The following is a 24865-nucleotide window of genomic DNA, read 5'->3' on the forward strand; positions in this document are numbered from 1 at the left end:
GATGGTGTTGATGGCTGCACAGCTGTGTGATTGGACTTTAGTGCGGCTGAACTGTTCACTCAAAAATAGTTGAGATGGGGCTTCCCTGGTGGCGCAGTGGTTGAGAGTTCGCCTGCCGATGCAGGGGACACGGGTCCGGGAGGATCCCACATGCCGCGGAGCGGCTGGGCCCGTGAGCCATGGCCGCTGAGCCTGCGCGTCCGGAGCCTGTGCTCCGCAACGGGAGAGGCCACAGCAGTGAGAGGCCCGCGTACCGCAAAAAAAAAAAAAATAGTTGAGATGGTAAATTGTATGTTAACATGTATTTCACTACAATTATATTTTTAAAATTGATTTCCATTTGATATTCTGAAATGTGCTATAGATTCAAGGCGAATGCTGTATTCAAATAGGGTGCTCTAACTTTTAAAGAAAAATGATATAATTCTTTTAAAAGCTGTAAGCATAACATCATATGCTTTCCACTTGGAGGAAACTTTGTGCTGTGTATGGTACTTTCCCAGAACATCAGTGAGGAAGGTGGGATGCTGAGGGCTTGAGGAAGGGGTTCTCCTCTGCGTGGGTGGTGGTTCCTTCTGAGCTGGGGGAGGGCGGCGGTAAAGCACTTCATAGGACGTGATTCTGGCCCCAGAGGAGATGGCAGTGTAGACGGACACAATTTGCCAGTATTTGAACCTCTAGACCAGAACCAGCACACTTTTTCTGTAAAGAGCCAGATAGGAAATATTTTAGCCTTTGCCGGCCACATATGGTCGGTATCAAATATCTTCTTTGTTATGCTTTGTTTGTTTTTTAAAACTCTTGAAAAACCATTCTTAACTCGAGGGCTGTCCAGAAACAGGCTTCGAGACCCGTTGACTCAATTTGTTTTGTCCTGTTTGTTCACAGGAGACCATCGGGATGCTTCTCAGAACGGTCATAGCAAAATAGAGGTGAGTCCTTTCACTTAGGAAATCTCTTGGGTTGTGTATGAGTTTCCTGGGCTGTAACAAACCACCATAAAATGGGTGGCTTAGAGCAACAATAATGTATTCCCTCACAGCTCTGGAGGCTAAAAGTTTGAAATTAAGGTGTCAGCAGGGCCATGCTCCCTCTGGAGGCTCTAGGGCAGAATCCTTGCTTGCCTTTTCCTAGGTTCTGGTGGTTGCCTGCAATCCTTGACGTTCCTTGGCTTGTGGACTCAGCACTCAGAAATCTGCCTGTGTCGTCACATGGCCTTCTGCTTGTGTGTCTGTGTCCAGATTTCCCTCCTTTTATAAAGATACCAGTCATTGGATTAGGGCCCCCCCCAATCCAGTATACCCTAATTTTGATTACCTCTACCAGGACCTTATATCCAAAGAAGGTCCTATTCCCAGGTACCAGGGGTTAGGACAACATATCTTTTTGAGTGGACACAATTCAACTCACAACAGCCTGTGTTAAGACAGATGTGAGCCCCTTGACACTTCAGAACGTGTTAAAATCCTAAGGTGTGATGCTTGCATGAAGACACGGCTTCAGAGAAAAGTTCCTGTCATTTGTGAAGCCCAAGTTGTTTCTTTTAAATCACACTGACTTTTCCTCCTCTGCTTCTTTCAGCCAGTGGATTTTAGCTGGAATACGTATTCCGATGGGAAGCTTGTATTTTATGACCATTATCTCGTCGAGCAAATCCAGTCGGGGAAGGAGCCGGAAGTGCGACAGTTCTTCTTCCTGCTGGCGGTGTGCCACACGGTCATGGTGGACAGGCTCGACGGTGAGTGTGGCTCTCGCATCTCGGACACTGGGGACCAGTTTTTTTAGTTTACGGGGAACTCGTGCTTGGGACTCGAATGCACATATAAAGAGTTGTATGAACTAGAGGTGTTTCAGTTAGGTTTCAATTATGATATTTTATACCCCAGAGAAGTGCATGGCTTACATGGCATACTCCAGGGAGCCTTGCCTTCTAGATCCTGGGTTCTATTTCCCATAGGTAATTCTTTGCCAGAGATATCCTGCAAAAGGCATTTCTGATATAAGCTTTCTTCTTCCTAAAAAATATGATTGGTCTGTTTACCCAGAGGGCCAGCTGACAAAACAGTTAGACCAGGTCGCCTGAGTCCTTTTTTTTTTTTTTTTTACCCGCTCTGGGGAAAAGAAGTGAATGGATAGCAGTGCAACTGTCTTAAAGTCCTTCTCCCAGGGATCCTGTCACATATTTCAGAGAACCCAAACACCCTCAAAGTAAATGACTTCTGAAAATTCCCATCTCAACCTGGTGAGATTTAAACTTTAGAATCACAGGATCGTATGAATTATGATGGTATATCACGTCAAGTTTCAAATGATTGCAGCCTGAATCCACATAGCATATTGCAAATCATCACTAAATTAATTCAAAGTACAAATATAACAAGGTGTATACATATTTCCTATAATAACAAATATTACTGTCCAAAGGAAAAATAAAAAAAGAGTTGTGTGCGTGACAAGTTTGTCGAATCTCCACCCAAACGATGACTGTCTGTGGGCCCCTTCCACTAGATGGTATACGAGCCAGCAACCCATGAAACAGGCTCCTGGCCTCCGGAAATATACATCTCCTTCACAGTTCTAGCACCAGATGTGTTTATCACTTTGGAATTGAAATCTTATCAGTAAGAAAAATGATTGACTCTTGCATTCTAACAGAAGAATCACAATCTTCTCACTATCTGAGTACTTAATATTTATGAAGAGTCACACCTTATCTGGATGATAAGGGGACTTTAAACTTGGACAGTCTTTACTACAAAATAATTTCAGAGAGAACTTATTTTTTACATTCAGATATGTTTGGGGTTTGAAGTAGTAGCAGCCAAAAGCCTAGGCCTCCTGAAGGTGCCTTTTTCTTTTGAAGGAACATAATTCATGTGTATTTGCATGGGAACAAGCAAGCTGACTTGTAGGTTCCTCTGAAGAATTCTATTTTTTTAAAATTAACCTTTTTTAAAAAAATTGAAGTATAGTTGATTTACAGTGTTGTGTTACTTTCTGCTGTACAGCAAAGTGATTCAGTTATACATGTAGGTACATTCTTTTTCGTATTATTTTCCATTATGGTTTATCATAGGATATTAAATACAGTTTCCTATGCTATACAGTAGGACCTTGTTGTTTATCCATTCTATACAGTAGTTTGCATCTGCTAATCCCAAACTCCCACTGCATTCCTCCCCCACCATCCCTCTCCCTCGGCAACCACAAGTCTGTTCTCTCTGTTTGTGGGTCAGTTTCTGTTTAAGTTCATTTGTGTCATATTTTAGATTCCACAGATAAGTGATATCATATGATATTTGTCTTTCTCTTTCTGACTTCACTCAGTATGACAATCTCTGGGTCCATCCATGTTGCTGCAAATGGCATTATTTGTTTCCAAGTCTGCAGCATTCTTAAATGCAGCTTGTGCTAGCTTTGTTAGAGCAAATTTGTCGAGTATTAATGAAAGCTAGGTATCTTGTCACCTATGGACACAATGATACATTATATAGATACACATGTGCATTCTGGAGAGAGCAAAAGGTGCCCTTTTGTCATATGCATTCTCCACTTTAATCAGCCCAGCGTTTCTGTTTCCTGATGCTGAGGCTTCACATGTAGTGGATGAAATCTCCAGAGGAGAAATAGACATGAAAACTAAATGTGTAGAAGCTATTGGAGGTAAAGAAAAAATGATTTTGGCTTTGATACATAAAAGCACCTTGAAAGGGTCCATTGGAAGGGACCTTGGGAGTAACTCCTCCGAATGTTATAGATGAGGAAATTCAGACCAGAAGCACCAAGACCTACCTGATCTCAGACAGCATGTTAGGACTCATTTTAGCTGAGTCCTTCCACTCCACCATGCTGGTGTGCCTCTGCTCTTGCACTCTCATTTTCCCTCTTTTACAAGAAGAGTAGAGATTGGCTCATCTTTTATTATGCATAACATCAACAGTGAGAGGTGAGAATCTTGTCACGTATGCTCAGCAGAAGCCTTGTGTGGCCCAAGTGTTGAGTACATGGTAGGGCACGTGGAGGCTGAGTGTGGAGAAGCTGCATTGGTTTTCTGTTGCTCTGTAGTGGATCACCACAAGTCAGTGGCTTAAATCACCCATTCATCGGCTCACAGTTCTTTAGGTCAGAAGTCTGGGCACACGGCGTGACTGGGTTCTCTGCTAAGAATCTCCCTAGAATCAAGGTCAGGCCACGTTGTCAACTGGAGATCAGCATCCTCTTGCAAGCTGAGAGCAGGATTCAGTTCTCTGTGGTTGTAGGACTGAGGTCTCCATTTCCTTGCTGGCTGTCACCTGGGGCTGCTTTCTGCTCCCAGGGCCTCCCTCCTTCCTTGCCACATGGTTCCCCCTGTCTTCAAACCAGCAGTGGAGAATCTCCCTTCCATCAAACCCCTTTCATGCTTCAAATCTCTCTCTCCAGGAAGAGCCCCGTCCCTTTTGAGGACTGACCCAGTTAGCTTGGGAACACCCAGATAATCTCCTTATCTTAAGGTCAACCCCGATCTGGACCTGAATTATATCAATAAAATCCCTTCCCAGCAGTACCTTGGTTAGAGTTTGCTTGAGTCACTGGGAGAAAGTGTATGTATACACAGGGTGGGGAGACACACCTTGGGGCCATCGTAGCCTCCTGCCTCCTGCAGAGGCCATGGGAGAGAAGAGTTCGAAAGGCTTGGAGGCAATTATTTTGCCTGAAGCCCTTTAAGTTGGGATGAACCATGAGATTATGATTAGAGAGCTGAGTTTTAGGAGTTTTGAGCCAGGACACACAAGATGGGTGAGGAAACTGAGGACCTGGGTTAGCGTGGAGTCTTTGGGAAGGATGAGAAAGTAACAAATGGTGGGGGCGGGGGCGGGGCGGATAGTCAATCTGAGACGTAACTTGTTTCAAGACTGGTGACTAGAAGATTATCAGCCAGAGGAAGCTATGGAATCAGGATAATGAGAGGTGGGGTTTGTTGTTTCAGCATCTATTTTATTTGCATCAGTTCTGTGATCCACAAATTCGTCTGTAAAAGAAAAGAAAGTCTCTTTGGTTGTGTCTGAGCGTGTGGTAAATAAAGAGTTTTCTTCAGAAGAGGTTTCAGGAGGTTAATTTTTAGTCCAGGTTTCCTCCTGCAAACATAAAGTTGGAGTTTGGACCAGGTCTCTGAAGTTCCTCCTGTCTCTATTAGTCTGCAATTCTGTGATTCCATTACTAGAACAAAATGGAAGGATTTTCTTTTAATGATAAAAATATCAGTGTTCTCTCCAGATATGATTGTCTTACTCATGGGAACTTTACCACCTTTTATCATTTTGTTCCTTTTCTTTCTGTTGGAAATAAGTTTGCCTTCAGTATGATGCAATATATCCCTGCCAGTGAAACTTGCTGAAGGGAGGGGACTGTGTTCTCACTGCTGCTTGTTTAGCTGTGGTTAAATATTTTACCCTCTGGCATGTGTGTGTGTTTGTAGAATGGCTGGATTTAGCAAGTACATTCATAACTTCTGGTGTATGACTTTCTGGGTGAACAGATGGAGAGAGACCAACCTAACTGTCATCTTTAATTACTATTTGGGAGTGATTAATATTGACTAAGAGTGAACCACCTGCGTATGTATGTGAAGGGAGTAGGGTAGGGACGGGGCGTTTAGCTCTACCTACAGCTGTGCACCCTGGGGCATCCGCCCCCTCCCCATAGACGGATGGGGTAAAGAACTGCCCATCCATCTATGGGTGCATCCTGATCATACCATGGTGGAAAACGAAATGCCTTTTCCTGTGGAGATTCATCTGACTATAGAAATACTTTTCATTCTACTTTGAGATGGAAGAACTAAGAGCAGAAAAATAGAAACTCTTGGATAGGCAGAGCTTTTTTTTTCTTTTAATTTTTTACTGAGGTACAACATGTATACAGAGACAAGCATAGAGCTCGTTTTCACAGGTTGAATACTCCCTTGTCGTGAGTACGCAGATTTTTACAGACAGAACATTTTCCATCCCCTAGACATCCCTTTTATGTTCCCTTTCAGTCATTGCCCCTCCAGGGGTGACTACTGTCCTGACTTCGAACAGTGTGGGTAGGCTTTGTCTGTTTTGCGGTTCGTGTAAATGGAATTATGTGGTCTGTACTTGGTGTCTGGCTTCTCCACTCAACATTGTGAGATTTACTCCTATTGTTGCAATTTAGTTGTGAAATAAAGGCAGTTTCCCATTATATAACTTTCAAATATCAAGATGTTGAACAGATTGATACATTTTGAGACTTTTTTAAATTATGAGAATATAGCTAAGTTGAAGAAAGCACGCTCTTCTAGAGGGAAGATAACCTGGTACAACCCTTTTAGAAAAGAAGTGAGTAAAGTATATGCCAACAGGTTTAAAAGTTACCAATATTCTTTACCCCAGTATTTTCACGACTAGGAAGCTATCCTTAGAAAATAGAGTCAGAAAAACCTTTATACACATACAAAATGCTTATTACAGTGTTTTTAAGTTATTTATTTTTTAAACTTTTTTTTAGTGGTTTGAAAGAAGGCAGTTTTGTTTGTTTGTTTATTTATTTATTTATGGCTGTGTTGGGTCTTGGGCTTTCTCTAGTTGTGGTGAGCGGCGGTCACTCCTCGCAGCAGTGCACAGGCTTCTCATTGCGGTGGCTTCTCTTGTTGCGGAGCACGGGCTCTAGGTGCGTGGGCTTCAGCAGTTGTGGCACGCAGACTCAGTAGTTGTGGCACACGGGCTTAGTTGCTCCGTGGCATGTGGGATCTTCCCGGACCAGAGATCGAACCCATGTCCCCAGCATTGGCAGGCAGATTCCCAACCACTGCACCACCAGGGAAGTTCACAATGTTATTTTTTAGAGTAAAAAAATTGGGGGAAGGAACTAAGTGCCTGTAATAGGAAAATGGTCACATGTTACATTCACAGGTTACATTCCTTTAAAATAACACATAGAAAGACTTTTTTAAAGCTATGATAACATGCTCAAAATACAATGTTAAAATAATCAGGATGTAAATGTATATTTAGCATGATGGAAACTATTACAGAAATAGGCATTTCCAAAAGGACTGGAAGAAATGATAACAGAATGTCAATAGTGTTGTTTTTCCTCTAGATGGTGGGATTATGAGATTTTTTTTTCCCCTCTTCTTGGCCAGATTTTTCTTTTTTTTTTTTTACTTCTAGTTTATATCACTGTTTATGATTAGAAATAAAAGTTTACCTTTTAAAAACTTTAAAATTAATGTTGGCATACTCCTTAAAAATCAGTGACTTGTTTTCTTGAGGCTGATTTGGGCTTCGCAATACAGTTGGTCCTCTGTGCCTGCAGATGCGGAACACCCGCTGTATCTGCGGTAGTCTGCCATTTTATAAGGGACTAGAGCATCCATGGAATTTGCCTGCGGGTGCTCCTGGAATCAGTCCCCTGCGGGTACCGAGGGGTAACCGTACATCCTCACCCAGCACGTGAACTGCACTGGTGAACCCTTGGTGGTGAGCTCAGCTTTTCTCGTTTTCTCTCCTGCCTCGCTTGCTAGGTCAGCTCAACTACCAGGCGGCCTCTCCTGACGAAGGTGCTCTGGTAAGCGCCGCCAGGAACTTCGGTTTTGTCTTCCTCACCAGGACCCAGAACACGATCACCATCAGTGAGTTGGGCACTGAGAGGACCTACAGTGTTCTTGCCATTTTAGACTTCAACAGTGACCGGAAGCGAATGTCTATAATTGGTAGGTCTCCCCTCAGGGTATGTCTGTGAATGGCTCATTGAGATGCTGCCTTTCACACATTTTATTTAGCGACACCAGGATAAAATAGGCAGTGAATGAACCCCTTGGCTCCCGGAGGATTTCCGCAGGCTTGTCCAAACTAGTGTTTTCTTTCTTCATTCTACACCATGTCCATCACTCGAAGGGACAAATGCAGTAGATCTGAATCTTGCAGATGTTGGTGTATCTTCAAAGATGTGGGCTGCCAGCTGTGGAATCTGGGTGGCAGCACCGTGGGTGGTAGACCCACATGAGCTTTTATATCGTGAGTCACTCTGAGGACTTCTGCTGGAGGCTTGAGGGACACCAGGGAAGGGAGAGTGTAGCAGGAGAGGAGCTCTGAGAAAAGCGAGGCTGTGCTTAGGAATCAAAATCATACCTCCAGCCCAGGCAGCCAAGTGGAGACAGTGATCACTTCATAATACTGAAATAATTTCAAACTTACAGAAAAATTGCAAGAACACTTGAAAGAACTCCTGTATTTTCTTCCATATCCACCATTGTTAGCACTGGTCACAAATTCTTTGTCATTATCATTTACAAGTTCTTGTTTTCTCAGCCATTTGAGAGTCAGTTGCAGATCTCATGCCCCTTTCCCCCAAATACTTAAGTAGGTATTCCCTAAGATCGGGAACCTTCACCTATTTTTATATACAGTACACTGATCAGACTCAGAAAATTTAACATTACAGTATTATTATCTGTACAGAACGTTTTCGAATTTTACCAGGAATTCTCTTTCTGATTCAGGACCCCACCTAATATTCCATATTGCGTTCGGTGATTGTTACTCTAGTCTCCTTTATTCTAGAAGAGTTCCACAACCTGTTTTTGATCTTTCATATGCTGACATTTTTGAAAAGCCCAGGCCTGTTATTTTGTCGAGGGTCCCTCAGTTTGGGTTTGTCTAATGTTCCCTCATAATTAGATTCAGATGACGCACTGTTGGCAGGAAGGGTACGTAGATCGGTGCCGTGTCTTTCCCAGCATATCACATCAGAAGGCATGTGACTGCTGGTCACATCAGCTTGGATCACTGGGTTAAGTGATATCTATAAGCTTTTCCACCATGAGATTGACTTTTTAACCAAAGAGATATATAGGTTTAACTGCCTCCTGAACTCGGATTAGGCTCATTTTACTGAGTGCTTTCTGCGTACCCAGCACTGATCTGGGCTGATATCATGCCTGGCATCTACCTTAGAGAACTTAAAATCTAGTTACTGATGAAACACGTAATACAATTAAATTACTGCAGAGATCAAAAAAGCCAAGAAAATGGTCACAAGGAGCGTGTTTTGGTCCCAGTATTAAAGGCAGTTAAGTGTTGTGGGTTTATAGGTAAGAAAGATTCCCACTGGCTGGCATGGACAAAAAAGGGTCTATGGAAGAAGCTAGCACATAGTAGGGAGTCAGTGAATATTTGCTGAAAGAATAAGCAAGGCTATGGAAAACTGAGCTGACTGAAGGAATCTGTTCATATTTATTTCACTATTACATTCTATGTAGACAGTGGCTTACCATCGTTGAGAGCAACATTTTTCTCAGTACATTGCTGATTTTAAACTAATTATGAATGTTTAGCACTGTAACACTTCAAATTAACTTTATGAATGTACTTTTCTTTTAAGAAATCAAACATTAACTTTTTTATTTGCTTTTCCTTCCCTTGCTACTAGTAAGAACCCTAGAAGGCAATATCAGGCTTTATTGTAAAGGTGCTGACACTGTAATTTATGAACGGTTACATCGAATGAATCCTACGAAACAAGAGACACAGGATGCCCTGGATGTAAGTCTCACTTCCACTCTTTATGCCACAGATTCCAAACTTATTTTCTGGTACTATCCCTTAAGCTGGAATGAAAGCTCTCTGTTAACTGTTGACCTTTCTATTGTCTTGGTGTAGTTGAGTGGAAAGAGCACCAAAGTAGGAATATGTTCTGTCCCTGATGCTGACTTCCTAGGAAATGACCTTGCTACCTCTTCCCAGCATCCAGGTCAGCAGTACCTACAGGACTGATCCAGGAGAAAGACTGGTCTTTCTTCTGGTGAACTCCAGCAAGCTACATAACCATCCTGTGCCGTAGTCTCCAAGAATTCCAACGTCCTAGTGTACAGTGAAGGAAAGAAAGCATTCATGTATGATAGGGCATGACAAAGCAGTGCACTGGATAACCAAGTTCTGATATCTTTGTTAGAGAATCACTTTGGTCTTCATTACTTCAAACTTGCTATTTTAGGGGACTATGTACTCGGTCCAGTGATACTGCAATTATTCAGAATGCTTCTGGAAATTTCTCTTTTAGAATCGCCTACCAACCCTTATATTGTTTTGCTTATATATAATGATGGCAATGAAGTATAGAGCATATCTGTCAGATCTGGTGTCCCAGTTCTGCCTCTTTACTTGTTTTGTGCCCTCTGGGGGGAAATGGTTGATGTCTCCGATGAATCATTAATTGCCTGTGTGGAAGAGGAAGGGGATAATTCCTACCATGGATGGTTGGTGCAAAGCCTCTTGGATGAAAACCATCTTGCACAGCCCCTAGCACTTAGTAGGTGCTTAATAAAGGGTTTTTTTCTTCCCTTCACTTGATGGGTCAGAGTTTGGGGGCCAAAGGTCCTTCAGAAAGAAGCCTGATGAATATGATGTTTAGTAAGTGGGGTCACATTTTAAGGTTATATATGTTACTGAAGCAGTTACACTGGATAATTTCTCATGAGGAGATGAACAAGGGCAGTCTAATCAAATACATGCAGAACCTTGCAAAGAGTCTTTGACAACAGACCCTCAGTTGGGTGAAGCAGTTCTGCCATTTTGGGCTAGACAAGATGTGATTGTGAAGTAATGGAACATTTTTACTGGTTCATATTTAAGCTATTTAAATTGGCTTAAATCTGTTCACCATGATTAAATCTTCCAGACTCTTTCATTAAAATGTTTTATCTCAGCTTTAACAGTGACTCATGTATTTCAGAATTGGTTTGAGGGAATAATGCTTGGTTGAGAGTTCATAGTTGATTGGACTTGTAACAGTTTGTAGAAACAAATTATAAAGGTGTCAGGTCTGGTTTACAAAATCATTATACCCCAAGGCAGCTTCCTTGGTCTGTTATTTTCTTCGTTAAGAGAAAAAGGGTTTTTTTAATTCTCATGACTTGATTTAGAAGAAAGATATGCTTTTCCCTTGAACTAATTTTGGAACGACGAATATATTCCTAAGATATTGAGAATACTTAGAAAAATAAAGTATTTGTTTAATCTCCTCTATGGAATGTATGTGTACAGAATTCATCTTTCACAGTCTTTTAAAATTCTCTTATTGTATTATTTCAAAGTAAGATTTCAAACTTGATCTTGAATTACATAAAATTAACTATTCTTTGGGTGAATGGATTGTCTTTTAAATTAAACAGATCTTTGCAGGTGAGACTCTTAGAACCCTGTGCCTTTGCTATAAGGAAATTGAAGAAAAAGAATTTGAGGAATGGAATAAAAAGTTTATGGCTGCAAGTATAGCCTCAACCAACCGGGATGAAGCTCTGGATAAAGTATATGAGGAGATTGAAAAAGACTTAATTGTGAGTTTTAACCTTTGTAACTTTCTCCTTGATATTCCAAACAGAATTGGAAATTTTATTAAGTTTTATTACAGTTTTGATCTCATGCTTGAAAGAGAATTCCAACTTCAGTATTTGAAATTGGTGCAGTGGATCTAGGTCACCTGAATTTCTTTTGTTCAGCAAGCAAAATAGGAGTTGCCATTAGGAGAAACCAAATGACAGAAAACACGATGAGATTCTGATTCTGTTATTTTTATATCACTTACTAAATTCACTGTGATTTGTATGCAGTAACAAGCCCGCATATACTTATTACATTGTGAGAATTACTGAGATGATTTATATTTTGCAAAATCTTGAAATGAGAAAATATACCATTTGTTAAAGAGACTTTTTAAAGTTTAAGACTTACTGCTTTTAGTGTTTATATTAAAAGGAAATGTTCAGTGAATAGTACTGACTTTTAGCAAGAGAAATTGGCTTGTGTCCGTGTAAAGTAGTATACACACAATGAAAGTATCTTTTTATTGTCTTTGATTTGTACTTACATTTTGTCTTGGTGAATTACTTTAAGAAAAAATTTTTGGCTGTTTAGTTTTTGATGAGTATGACACACGACAGCCTTCCCAGTTAATGCTGGCCACTGGCCCCAATAGAGCACCAACTGGGGTGTATTTAGTCCTTTTTACAGTTTGGCAAACTGCAATTAAGAACATTTTTGGCTTATTTGCTAATTCCTTTCTTTTAATGTACATTTCAGCTATTGGGAGCAACAGCTATTGAAGACAAGCTACAAGATGGAGTCCCAGAAACCATTTCAAAACTTGCAAAAGCTGACATTAAGATCTGGGTGCTTACTGGAGACAAAAAGGGTAATTTAGTTTGCACGGAAGCATATCTGTCAATTCACAAATATTCATAGCTCCTGTTTCCCTTGCTCAAGGTGACCTCACACTTTCCATCCTCTACAAACACTGTCTGTTTCTTTGGGACAGAGACTCTTTCCCTAAGAAATCCTTCTGTTATTCCAGCCCATCCTGACCGCATCCTTCCCGAAGCTCCCTCAGTAGCAGAGTTTACTCCTTAAAATTGAGCTCTTTGTCGTGTCTTCCTGATTGTGTTTAGTCTTCTCTCCCCCACCAGATGTGGGCTGCTATACTGGGCTGCTATACTCTGGTCCCTTCTGTCCTCCCCAGCACTTTGCCACCTGTTGGGCAGAGTAGAACAGTACAAAATACTGAATAACAACTTTTGTTTTCTTGCCCCTTTTACTGCTTGAAAATTATAATGAAAATTTTATACCCAAGGGAAGATTTTCATTTTTAAATTTAGAGCTCAACAAGTTGTTTTTATTGATTCTTTACTTCAGAAGCCTCCCATGGGAAACTAGATCACTTCTCTTACTCTGATTGACATAGTTGATGGGTTACACACTTTGATAAGCTAAGGGATTAAGTCCTGACCTAAACAAATAATGGTGGTGGAAGAGGGGGAAAAAACCTCCAGTAGGAACCCCATGTGAGGGCTTATGGAAATGGTTATCCTTCTCCCCCATAACAGAATGATTAAACCACATGAACTAAATGTGTTCAGTATTTCAATCAACATTGATTTATTAAATAACCGGTTTATGTATTTGATATATAGCACATTTTATTATTGAAAACATCTCAACCAGACTTTGACTTATTACATTTACTTTATTACAGAGAAAGGGATTTTTTTTATGTGATTTCTAGACATTGCTACAGAAAAACAACATATCTGATTGAATCTGGTTCATTAATTGAAAAAATATCATTACTAAAGTCCATTATTAAATTCATCAGTAGGAATGACATTTGACTTAACTTTTTTCTGTTGCAGAAACTGCTGAAAATATAGGATTTGCCTGTGAACTTCTTACTGAAGATACCACTATCTGCTATGGGGAAGATATCAGGTGGGTAAAGGGCCTGCAGTATGAGAATGTCACGTCTCATTTTTATAAAAGCAAGACTAGACCCAGTAGACACAGCAGATACAGAGAAATGGGAGCTAGAATGTGTCAGTTGGCACAGTTTCCTCAAGTTTAAATGAAGCAAGGAAACAACAGGCAGCTCCAATTCACCATGTTTCGACCTTATGTTGTAGGAAAACCTGGGGCCTTGTTTGCCTTTTCAGGGGCCGTTTTTCTGTATTCCTTGGAAGCACTCAGTGCTTGTCCGCTGAAAAAGGAAGTGGGCTTGAGACACCACTATTTAGTATGAATTATATACGTATTTTTTCTCTTCCAGCCTTTAGTGACTTGTCTTGATCACTCCTTATTTTCAACTTGCAAATGAGAATTAATGTGGAAAGTGAATAATAAATACCTAATCTTCTAGTGCAGTGGTTTTCAACTGGGGTAGGGGAGGTGGGGACTTTGCCTTCTGGGCAACATTTGGCAATGTCTGGAGACATCTTTGACTGTCACGGTGGGGAAGGAGGGGGGTGCTCCTGGCTTCCAGGGGGTAGAGGCCAGGGATGCTGCTGAACACCCTACAGTACAATAGACAGCCACACGCAACACGGAATTGAGTGGCCCAAGACGTCAGTAGTGCCAAGGTTGAGAAACCTGTTCTTAAAGGTGAAGAATAAAGGCTCTATGTGTGTAACGAGGAAAACTCTGGCTGAGATTTCGGAGTCCTGAGTCCTCATTGCAGTTTTCCCATCAACTCGCTGCAGGCAAATCACGTTCTCTCTCTCGGGCTTGATTTCCTTATTTGTAACGTGAAGAAATTGGATATTTACAGTCCCTTTTACTCCAAAATTCCACGACTCATTTTTCTATCCCATGAGTGAGTCGTATGTGGTCTTCTCAATAATTTGTTGATATAAAGCACTGAGAACATCTCAAAAGCAGACATAACTTTGTGTGGAAATAAGTTTTTTTCTGCCCAACAGTGGTCACTGTTAGTAATACACTACGGTTCACCCCTGTGTATTATAATTCAGATCAAGATTGCCCTCCTTCTGTTGCTTGTGAACCCATTTTCAACTGTATCTTCCTTTAGCTGCCTTTGGCAAATAATGAAGTACCGTGAACATGGTGCCTCCGTGGTGGAGGAATCAAGACTTAGTAAGATTATATGCCACTTAATTAAAAAATGGCCAAAGGACTTGAATAGACATTTCTCCAAAGAGGACATACAAATGGTCAATAAACATATGAAATAATGCTCAACATCACTTAGCATTAGAGAAATACAAATTAAAACCACAATTTCACCTCACACGATGGCTACTATTTAAAAAACACAGAAAGTAACAAGCCTGGGCAAGTATGTGGAAAAATCTGAACCCTGTGCACTGTTGGTGGGAATATAAAATGGTGCAGCCACTATGGAAAACAGTACGGTGGTACCTCAAAAAAATTAAAAATAGAATTACCATATGATCCAGCAATCCCACTTCTGGATATATATCCAAAAGAATTAAAAGCAGGGACTTGAATAGATATTTGTCCACCCATGTCCATAGCGGCATTATTCACAATAGCCAAGAAGTGGAAGCAACCTGAGTGTCCACTGACAGATGAACGGATGAACAAAAATGTGGTATATCCACACAATGGAATATTATTCACCCTTAAAAAGGAATAAAATTCTGACATATGCTACATGAATAAACCTTGAGAACAGTGAAATAAGATGGTATTAAGTGAAATAAGCCAATCACAAAAAGACACATACGATTCCATTATATGAAGCAGGGTGGTGACTACCAGGAGCTGGGGGGAGGGGAGAAGTGGGGAGTTGTTATTTAATAGGTATAGAGTTTCATTTTAAAAGATGAAAAAGTTCTGGAGATTGGTGATATGAATATACTTAATACTACTGAACTGTATACTCAGAAACAGCTAAGATGATAAATTTTATGTTGTGTTTTTTACCACAATTTTTAAAAGATTATATGTCAAAATTGTCTCACAGTCAAGGGCCTGTTCATGGTCTTGTACTTTAAACACTTAAATTTTCCCCCAGTGCTCTTCTTCATACAAGGATGGGAAACCAGAGGAACAGAAGTGGAGTCTATGCAAAATTTGTACCCCAAGTACACGAACCTTTTTTTCCATCTGGTGGAAACCGTGCCTTAATAATCACTGGCTCTTGGTTGGTATGTATTAGTGTCTCTCCCTTTGGCTCAAACTGAAGCAGGTCATTCTGGACCAATTTTAGATGGTGTGTCATATTAATTACCAACCTAAAAATCTCTTAGCCCATAAATAAAGTGCAATTTCCCAAGTCTGAGAGTTTATATGATACATGTAATATTATATGATACAAACTGGTGGCAGTGGTTATTACTAGTTTATCAACTAACTAGTTGATCATTAATTTAAATTTTCTTCTTTGTATATTTTAAATTTTTCTACATTTTTATAGTAAATATTTTATAATTGGAACAATATCATCAATGATATAACCCAAGAATTATCCTTCAGATGATTAAAGTCTTGGGAATGGTACTTTTTTAAAAAATAAATTTATTTATCTTGGGCTGCATTGGGTCTTTGTCGCTGCGTGTGGGCTCTCTCTAGCTGCGGCAAGCAGGGGCTGCTCTTCGTTGCCGTGTGTAGGCTTCTTATTGCCGTGGCTTCTCTTGTCGCAGAGCATGGGCTCTAGGTGCGCAGTCTTCAGTAGTCATGGCCCGCAGGCTCAGTAGTTGTGGCTCACGGGCTCTAGAGCGCAGGCTCAGTAGTTGTGGCGCACAGGCTTAGTTGCTCTGTGGGCATGTGGGACCTTCCCGGACCAGGGCTCGAACCTGTGTCCTCTGCATTGGCAGGTGGATTCTTAACCACTGCGCAACCAGGGAAGCCCGGAATGGTACTCTTGTTATTAAACCCCAAATGGTTAGAATCCTTTCCCTTTCTGATTTTCACAGAATGAAATTCTTCTCGAGAAAAAGACCAAGAGAAGTAAGATTTTGAAACTGAAGTTCCCCAGGACAGAAGAAGAAAGACGAATGAGGACACAAAGTAAGAGGAGGCTGGAAGCTAAAAAAGAGCAGCAGCAGCAGAACTTTGTCGACCTGGCCTGTGAGTGCAGTGCGGTCATCTGCTGCCGGGTCACCCCCAAGCAGAAGGCCATGGTGGTGGACCTGGTGAAGAGGTACAAGAAAGCCATCACGCTCGCCATCGGAGATGGGGCCAATGATGTCAACATGATCAAAAGTGAGTCTCGCACATGGCCAGTGCCACCTGAATTGGTAGAGAGGAAATGGCAGGAACATTTTTGGGGGTAGTTTTTTTCTGATTTCATTGCTTGGGCTTTCATGAAGCAGACCTTTAATAAAGGCACTTAACTGTGGTAACTACACCTGTGACCCTGCCCTCAGGAAGCTTACAGTCCACTCAGTAGGAGAGCGCAGGCATGATTATTCTATACAAAGAGTGCCAATTCGAAGATGAGCTCTGTGTGGGTGAACTTATCCTTATTTGTTTCCTTCTTTTACATATGTTTGGATTTGGTTTTGTGTTTTCTCCTGCTGCTTCTCCTCCCATATTTCTTCAGGGCTTATTAAGAACCCTGCTATTTAATGTTTTGCAAAAATTCCTGCTGAGCTTGGCATAAATTATTGAACTCTGTTATTTGTTTTGGGAATATTATTCTCCCACACCTAAGCATTGTTTTCTGGGGCTTTCTTCTTGCCTTTGGTAAATCTGTTGAACTTCACCCTTAGGTGACCTAGTGTGAGCTCAGTGTAACATTGAAGCACAGCTCTGACATCGCCTCAAAATTCTCCTGACCTCCCAAGGTCATTCTGCTGGTTGGAGGACCCTAGCTACCCACAAATTGACAGATTGAGTTCTGTCACTGCAGAAATACAATTTTGCTGGTATTAAAGGCATACGGAACCAAACCCTCATCAATATGTCTGAATCCTGGTCCTTTTTCTCCCTGTATTACTTATACAGGAGTATCTTGTAATGAAAATGCCCAAACTAATGAGACCTGAATACTTGTCCTCATCCTGATGCCAGCATGCTGTGTCACCCTGGGCTCATGCTCAGGCCTCAGTTTTCTCATTTGAGAACAAGAAAATTATCTCTGATGTCACCTCTAGCTTTGTAGTATTTCTCTTAAGATGAACTATCCATGGCATGTATACACACGTCCTGTGGTGCCAGGTAGCTTAAATGCGTCATATGTTTAACTAGACTTTTACTTCAGCCTGTTTCGTAACTCTTCTCTTTCTTTCCTTAGAGTCTCTTCCTTCTCCTCCTTGATATATACTAAGAGTGTTCCAACTTTATCTCCCTCAAAAGGAGTCAGCTATATAATGTACGTTTTCTCGCTTCTTCGTGTGTGTCTGTGGCCACGGCCAGTTTAATTTCTTTCCACCGTGTTTTGCACATATTCATCCTGCCATGCGAATGGCATTTCTTGCTCTGAGTTAGATCTATTTCTTTCCTCTGTAGCCAGCTCTAGTTTATTTTCCATTATGTACCTTTTAACATAAATGACTGTGCCAAAAGGGCAAGTAACTCAAACATTATTTTTCTTCAGTTATAATGAAGACTTCTAGATGCTGGGAAAGGGGGACTCCGTTTCAGATTTCCCGATTACGTGACTGAGACTTGAAAACTCTTGTTCCTCTGAGTTCACCAACTGATAGCAAAAGGGATCACACAAAGTTGGCATAGATAACCTCCTAGAGACTGTTTTTTCGTTTTCAGAATTTTATTAAGCTCTGTTATGTGATACACACTTTTATATATAATGTAGGAGACATCCACTTGGGATGAAAATCAAAGAAACTCAGGTCTCCTTGGAAGTCAGTAGCTTAACCCAAGTATTAAGTGCCTTTTTGAACTCTGTGAAAACTGTCATCTCTTTTACCTACATCAAGAACAATGAACCAAAGGAAACTGTTTGTTGTTTATAAAGAAGTACAGTGAAATTTAAGTGTCCAAAAAATCTGACCATTTGCTAACATGTTTCATGGTTAGTGGTGTAGTCTAGGAGAAGTGGAGGGAACTGCAGTCCACCATGGTTTGCCCCTAGCAAGGATCCAAGGACCCTCGGATACTGCCCTCTCTCCCGCTTGGGCCTGAAGATGGCTGGTGGCTGTTATTTTCCTTGGCCTAAATCCTGAGAATGAACAGGCAGCATTAGAGAGGCAAACGGAAGCGACCAGCTTGTCAGGGAATTATGAAGTGGCCTACCGGGCAGGCATTTGAAACCACATCGGCAACTTCAGGGAAGTCTAGGTGCCTATGTTTAGGTTTTAGGAAAATACAAACAAAAAGCAGTGTGGCCTGATAAAGTACATCTGTTCAGTTGCCGCTTTAACTGTGGCAGTGTACACTTCACATACGGTCCCTTGGTCTGCTCGGCAGAGGCTGGACTGGATGTCAGGGCCTGGGGCGGTGGCTCCTCTTCCTTGTCTCTGACAGAATCTCAACATTTCCCCGTTATTTGTTCAGAAAAGAAGGCCATGGTTTGGTAGGAAAGAAGAGTTTGGCAACCACAACTGGTCATTAAGAACTATTTATGTGTATAAAGAGGTTGTAAGTATTGACTGAGATGCAGTTAATTCTATTTTATAGAATTGCAAAGTGTTATTAAAAACTTAGGTTTTGGACAAGTCACTGTGTTAATGCCAGACCTTGTATTCTGCAAGTGGGGCAGGAGTTGTGGAGCTTCTTTTAGTTGGAGACTCTGCTGAGCTGGCAGGCACTTCTCAGGGTCTGAGTAGTAATAGGTTGTATTCTGCAACACATGTTCTAAAAATGATCTCACTTCCATGACTCTTAAGACCTAGATAAAACTCGTAATTCTCTAAGTGGAACATGTGGTTTAATGACTATGGGGAGGATGGATAAAATTGGGACTTTCATTTTTATCCATTCTGGAAACCTCCCCTCCTCAAAACAACTGTGTCTTGGGGTCTCAGTGGGCCATGCATAAGCCTTTGAAAGTTTAACAGTATCTAAGTTTAAACACTTTTGGTTGCAAGTACTGGAGAACAATTCAAGTTAGCTTAAGACAAAAAGAAACCTATTTTAAAAGTTACAAATATGTCTCATGCTGCTCAAGAAGCCAGGCCTCAGGAATATGCTAGAACCAGGACCTGAAGCTGCACCAGGAACCCAGTGTCTGCCCTTCTCTCTCATCCTTTCTCTAGACTACTTTATTTCTCTGCCCCTCAGAAAGAAGTATATCCATCCCACAACTCAAAAATTTACATGTTAAAATTCCAAACACAAACACACCCAAATCCTAACTCCAAAATACCAAGAGACTGAGGGAAACAGATCCCTTTAGGTACTTTAAGCAGGAAGTGATTAATAGAGGGGACCAGGTGCTCATGAAAATTCTGGATGAACTGAAGAAGTAGGTTCTAGGCTGTGTCTGCACGTCTGGGTCACTCACCAGAGGAGCTTCTAGCTTTGAGGCTCCTCTGAAGAGCTTTCCAATTGAGAAGCCCTTGCAGTTGTTTATCAACATCTGGGCAGCTGGAGAATGGATATGAATTCTGCTGCAGAAATGCCAAAAAGGGAAGGGATGCTGGGCTCCAATTTGCTTCTGCTTCCAAGTCACAAGCAGGTCCAAACAAGTGGAACTTAATTCACAAAGAGAACCTAACTGCAAGGGAGTCGAAGCAATGTAGGGTTTTTATTTGCTTTCCCACCTCTCCAATTAGAACAAAAGTTCTAGAATGAAGGAGAGCCAATTCGTAGTATCTACCATAGATTATGTATCTGCCCATGGCTGACTCAGCTGTGGCCAGGGAGGCAGGGACACACGGTACACATGGATGCCTGGGGCTCACCCTTTGGGTGAGAAGGATGGCTTATGAGCTGGGCAGATAATCCAAATGGAATTCATTACCCACTTGAGATCCTTTCACAAATATTTATGGAAGCCCAACCACGTGCTATGTTTAGCAACTCGTACTTCTGAGTTCAGAAGCTGGGGGTGGGGGATGGTGAGCAACAGTTTTCACATTTATTGTTTCATAAATTTGAGGGTTTTTTTGTATTGCTACGGAAACATTTTTATCATCTCAATGTTTTGCCTTAAAATAAGCTTATGATTCAGTTATCTTCTCCCCACCCCCACAGCTGCCCACATTGGTGTTGGAATAAGTGGACAAGAAGGCATGCAAGCTGTCATGTCAAGTGACTATTCCTTTGCACAGTTCAGATACTTGCAGAGACTGCTGTTGGTGCACGGCAGGTGGTCTTACATAAGGATGTGCAAGTTCCTACGATACTTCTTTTATAAAAACTTTTCATTTACTTTGGTTCATTTCTGGTACTCCTTCTTCAACGGGTACTCTGCACAGGTAATATACCATCATCATTATTATTAAATGAGTAGAGCTCTTCTCTTACATGAATAAAACTACGTCTGAAATTTTCTTCCCCCTCCATATTTGCAGTTTTGGTGCTCTCTCTTAACAGCTGAGGTACAGATTAAGTTTATGAATCTTCTAAAATGTTTCTGGTGCTTTAAACCTATTTTATTTTGCCTTTAAAAAGGTAGGATTTGTTCCTGGTCTGTTGACTTTTGTTTATGTGTCTTTGCCTTCACCATAGATTTTTTTTTTTCCCAAGTCACCTTGCCATTAAGAATAGTGATAACAAATTGTTCAACTTTGAAAAAATTGTTCAAATTTAAGTATAAAATTACATTGGGGCTGAAGGGATTATATAAATTGGGGATGATCATAGATCTAACATCACGTCTCCACTGTTGGTTTTTAAATTTTAACATTTTGCAATGTTAAATTGTTGATATGGCAGAAACACACCATTAGCAAAAAACCTAAGTCAGTGCCTGTGGTTGTCCAAACTTCTTTGATGCTATGCTACAGACAACTGGCATGAGAGGAGGCCAGGTGTAGAAACTGGAGGCCACGATGTCTTGGGGTTTTGAGCAAGGTTGGGGCCTTCTTCCTGTTTCTGTGCAGGATGGTGTATCACTGTTGGTGCTGAGTAAGCCCATTTCCTCTATCCCCCACTGAGGACTGGGGTGTGCACAGCCTTGCTTATCCTTTTCAGAAGCATCTTATATTCAAATTCTGGTTTATAAAATGTTTAAATGGAAATGCTGGACCGGCAAGAGAAAAGTATATTTGAACGGTACTTACATGCTTTTGAACCAGTTGTATGTAATCTAATTCATTAATAAAAGGGATATTAAAAGACGATGAACAGATTTGTTTTCCAGCATTCTTCAAATAGACCAGACTCCTTTTCCAAAAACTTTTCAGTCTATTTCCCCACTTATTTTACGGGGAAGATAATTGCCTGTGGAAAGCCCTTTGATTCTGTCCATTCCATCAAAACAAACTCGTGCCTGCTACTGGCATAGCTGGTGGGGGGAGGGGTGTTTACTTTCCCTGGGGACACCCCTGCTTTGAGGGCAGATGCGCACGTATTAACTAGGTGGGCAACATTTCTTCGTCGGTGACACAGACTCTGTCATCTCCTCACAGACCGCGTACGAAGACTGGTTCATCACCCTCTACAATGTGATCTACACCAGCCTGCCCGTCCTCCTCATGGGGCTGCTCGACCAGGTAGGAGCCTGGCGCTGACAGGGTCGCTTCTGGACAGACTGAGTGACTGTTTCAAAGCAAATATTTCAATGCATTCTTTTGGTTTTCACTTCTTTCTGAGTAAACCCTACTATATTTCTGCTGTCAGGCAACAAGAGCAACTGCTATGCTTGTTTTATAGTAAGAAAAGAGGATTTCTGTGCCTGGGTTGAATTCATTGACAAAAGAGTTTATTACCCTCATTTCGGACACTAAGATTTTCTTGTTAGATACCTAACAGTATGTCTCTACAATAACAACTTACACATCTTTAAAGTAAATTATTTTAATACCTCCCCAAACTTACAGGTTTAATTTCCAAATTAGTCCGCATTCTATCTAGTAGCAACTTTTACAGAAACTGCTTTCAAGAATAAAAAGAATAATTTGGAATTAACTCATCGATGTGTATGTGAAAATGCTTTCCCAAAGTATTAGAAAAAATGTATTCTCAGAAAGTAAAAATGGGCTTCCTACACTTCTTTAAACATTACTGATCTGCTTTCTTAAGTAGCAAAATAGTAATACTTTACCTAGTCTCAGAATTAAATATCAAATGATGGTGGACTACAGTAACGAGGTTGCTCTCTGCACAATGAAATTATTCAGGATTTATCATCTTGTTTAGTTTTTGCCTTCCTAGAACTTAACAAGTTGCAACTCCTTTCGAGATAGAGGTTGTGACGTATCTCTTGAGTTCTTTGATCCTGATGGACAGCACTCAACTGTAATTGTGTTTTCCCCTTAAGGATGTGAGCGACAAACTGAGCCTCCGCTTCCCCGGGTTATACATGGTGGGACAAAGAGACTTACTATTCAACTACCGGAGATTCTTCGTAAGCTTGTTGCACGGGGTTTTAACATCTTTGGTCCTCTTCTTCATACCTCTTGGAGCTTATCTGCAAACTGTGGGACAGGATGGAGAGGCGCCCTCAGACTACCAATCTTTTGCTGTCACAATTGCCTCTGCTCTTGTAATAACAGTCAATTTCCAGGTATGTGGCTTTAGTCAACTGTTTTCAGTACCTGTTGGTACTGTATGCATTTCTGTATGTAGACCAGCGTGCACATCCGCCTGGCTCCCATTCTTCCTCCAACTGAGGCTCTGCTGCTTTGCAAATATGAATGGATGCTATTCTCATCCCTTATACCAAACATATTTCCTATTTCTTGCCTGAGCCAAAGATAGCTTCTGATTGTTCAGTATCCAAGCCATACCATGCTTAAATTGCTGAATTCTATTTTCAGAATCCTTAGATCCTTTATTTCTTGCTAACTCCCCAAAATGAGTGCTCTGTTTTTCTCTGGTTTCCCAACAGATTGGCTTGGATACTTCTTATTGGACTTTTGTGAATGCTTTTTCAATTTTTGGAAGCATTGCAATTTATTTTGGCATCATGTTTGACCTTCATAGTGCCGGAATACATGTTCTCTTTCCATCTGCATTTCAATTTACAGGTTGGTATTTTCTAAATTCCAAAAATAAATAAATAGAAAAATGTCATTAATTTAGATTCTGACATAACTTCAGGGTAAGTAAAAACATAAACTGTAAATTACTGCTAGGGAAAATTAATGTCCTGACTAGAATTGGGGGTGGTGGGTTGGAAGGGTGGTAACGTGATGGGAGGAAAGCAAATTAAAATAACTAAGCTATAATTGTGCTTTTTTTCTTCCATAAAACCTAATATTAGTAGGTTATTGGGAAACTGGGAATACATGTATTGCTGGTAGCACTATAGTTTAATCTTTCTAAAGCACTACCTAGAAATATGTAATGAATTTTTGTGTACATTTTGATCCAGGACTTCCACATGGGGAAAATACCCTAAGATGAAACACACCAAATTTTGGAAAGATAATCTGTACAAAGACTGTATCACTACAACATTTCTAATTGTCTTTTAAAAATTGGAAATAACCCTCCCTAAGACCTAAGAATATAAAATTAGCTAAACAAACTATGAATCCCAGATGATGGAATTCTAGAACTTAAAAGTGGACTGCATCATTGGAAATACATATACAAAGCAATAACTTATGGAAAACAAAACAGTTTACAGCTATATAAAATATATGACAAATTGACAAATGCTAGAATGAAATGATAAATATCAAAATATTATAAATAGCATGAATTAGAATTTATGAACATCTTATTATGGATAGAGTAGTTTGGATTCACAGTGGAAAAAAATTCCCCATAAACTCATTTCCCTGTAAAAGATTAGGTTTTTCTTTGTTTTAATGATCAGTTGTTGGGTTATAAAAGACAATTGCTGTGGTAACCCTTTTCTTATTGGGATTGAGCTCATTTTTTTTATGACTGTGTTCTTGCTTACTGACTCTGTGTTTTAAAATTTTAGTACCCACTTACTTAGAATATTCCCACAGGGAATGTGTTTTAAACCCATACACATTTATGCTATTATTTTTATAAACTCACAGTGTAAGTACAGAAAATATTGTGAGAAATTTGGTTCTAGTTTTAAAATTGAGTAGTATATGGTCACCTGATTGTATTACAGAATTGAATTGTTACTTCCTCTGACATAAAAACTAGTAGCCTAATTCAGTGGTAAAAGCCTAGCTCTAGTCAGATGGACATGGGTTTTAATTCAGGAGTTGCCATAGCTAGTTCTGTTACCTTGGGCAAATTTTTTTACTCTCCATTTCTTCATGTGATAGAGGGCAATACTCCTCTCTCAGAAATGATTAAGTGGCATGACCTAAAACACCCAGCATAAGGCTTATCCCACAAATGGCAGTGCCCATTGTTAATACATGGCGTTTCAAACCAAAACTATAAATTGGAAGTGCTTTTTTAAGTTCCTGAAAAAATCCAAAAGTATAAATTGCCTACTTTTCCATTTTTAATTAATGCAATGTCAACAAATGTACTTTCTTTTTTCGCTATTTATATGTTCACTTATATACATTTGCCTTGTTCCAAAGAATATGTGCCTAATTCTG

The 24865-nt window shown here is 40.5% G+C and overlaps 1 protein-coding gene and 1 long non-coding RNA gene across 4 annotated transcripts in view; one reads left to right on the forward strand and one right to left on the reverse strand.

The window, feature by feature from the left end:
- The window catches only part of ATP8B1 (ATPase phospholipid transporting 8B1), a 113042-nt gene that overhangs the window by 85081 nt on the left and 3096 nt on the right, over window positions 1–24865 (forward strand). For 2 of the 3 annotated variants that reach the window (XM_004268044.4, XM_033424909.2), the window contains exons 14-26: window positions 889–932; window positions 1582–1738; window positions 7526–7714; window positions 9433–9545; window positions 11174–11338; window positions 12081–12192; window positions 13187–13262; window positions 15325–15457; window positions 16226–16514; window positions 20412–20635; window positions 21791–21874; window positions 22642–22887; window positions 23212–23350. In XM_004268044.4, the coding sequence (XP_004268092.1) occupies window positions 889–932; window positions 1582–1738; window positions 7526–7714; window positions 9433–9545; window positions 11174–11338; window positions 12081–12192; window positions 13187–13262; window positions 15325–15457; window positions 16226–16514; window positions 20412–20635; window positions 21791–21874; window positions 22642–22887; window positions 23212–23350 (1971 nt within the window). Of the gene's footprint in view, window positions 1–888; window positions 933–1581; window positions 1739–7525; window positions 7715–9432; window positions 9546–11173; window positions 11339–12080; window positions 12193–13186; window positions 13263–15324; window positions 15458–16225; window positions 16515–20411; window positions 20636–21790; window positions 21875–22641; window positions 23071–23211; window positions 23351–24865 lie in introns of those variants that run through there. The other variant, XM_033424910.2, reaches the window with a different exon arrangement.
- The window catches only part of LOC117200750 (uncharacterized), a 52205-nt gene continuing 49401 nt past the window's right edge, over window positions 22062–24865 (reverse strand). The window contains exon 4 of the long non-coding RNA XR_007471914.1: window positions 22062–23361. This is a non-coding gene — a long non-coding RNA (uncharacterized LOC117200750). The remainder of the gene's footprint in view (window positions 23362–24865) is intronic.

This window comes from Orcinus orca, chromosome 15 (genome assembly GCF_937001465.1).
Source record: "Orcinus orca chromosome 15, mOrcOrc1.1, whole genome shotgun sequence".
NCBI lineage: Eukaryota > Metazoa > Chordata > Mammalia > Artiodactyla > Delphinidae > Orcinus > Orcinus orca.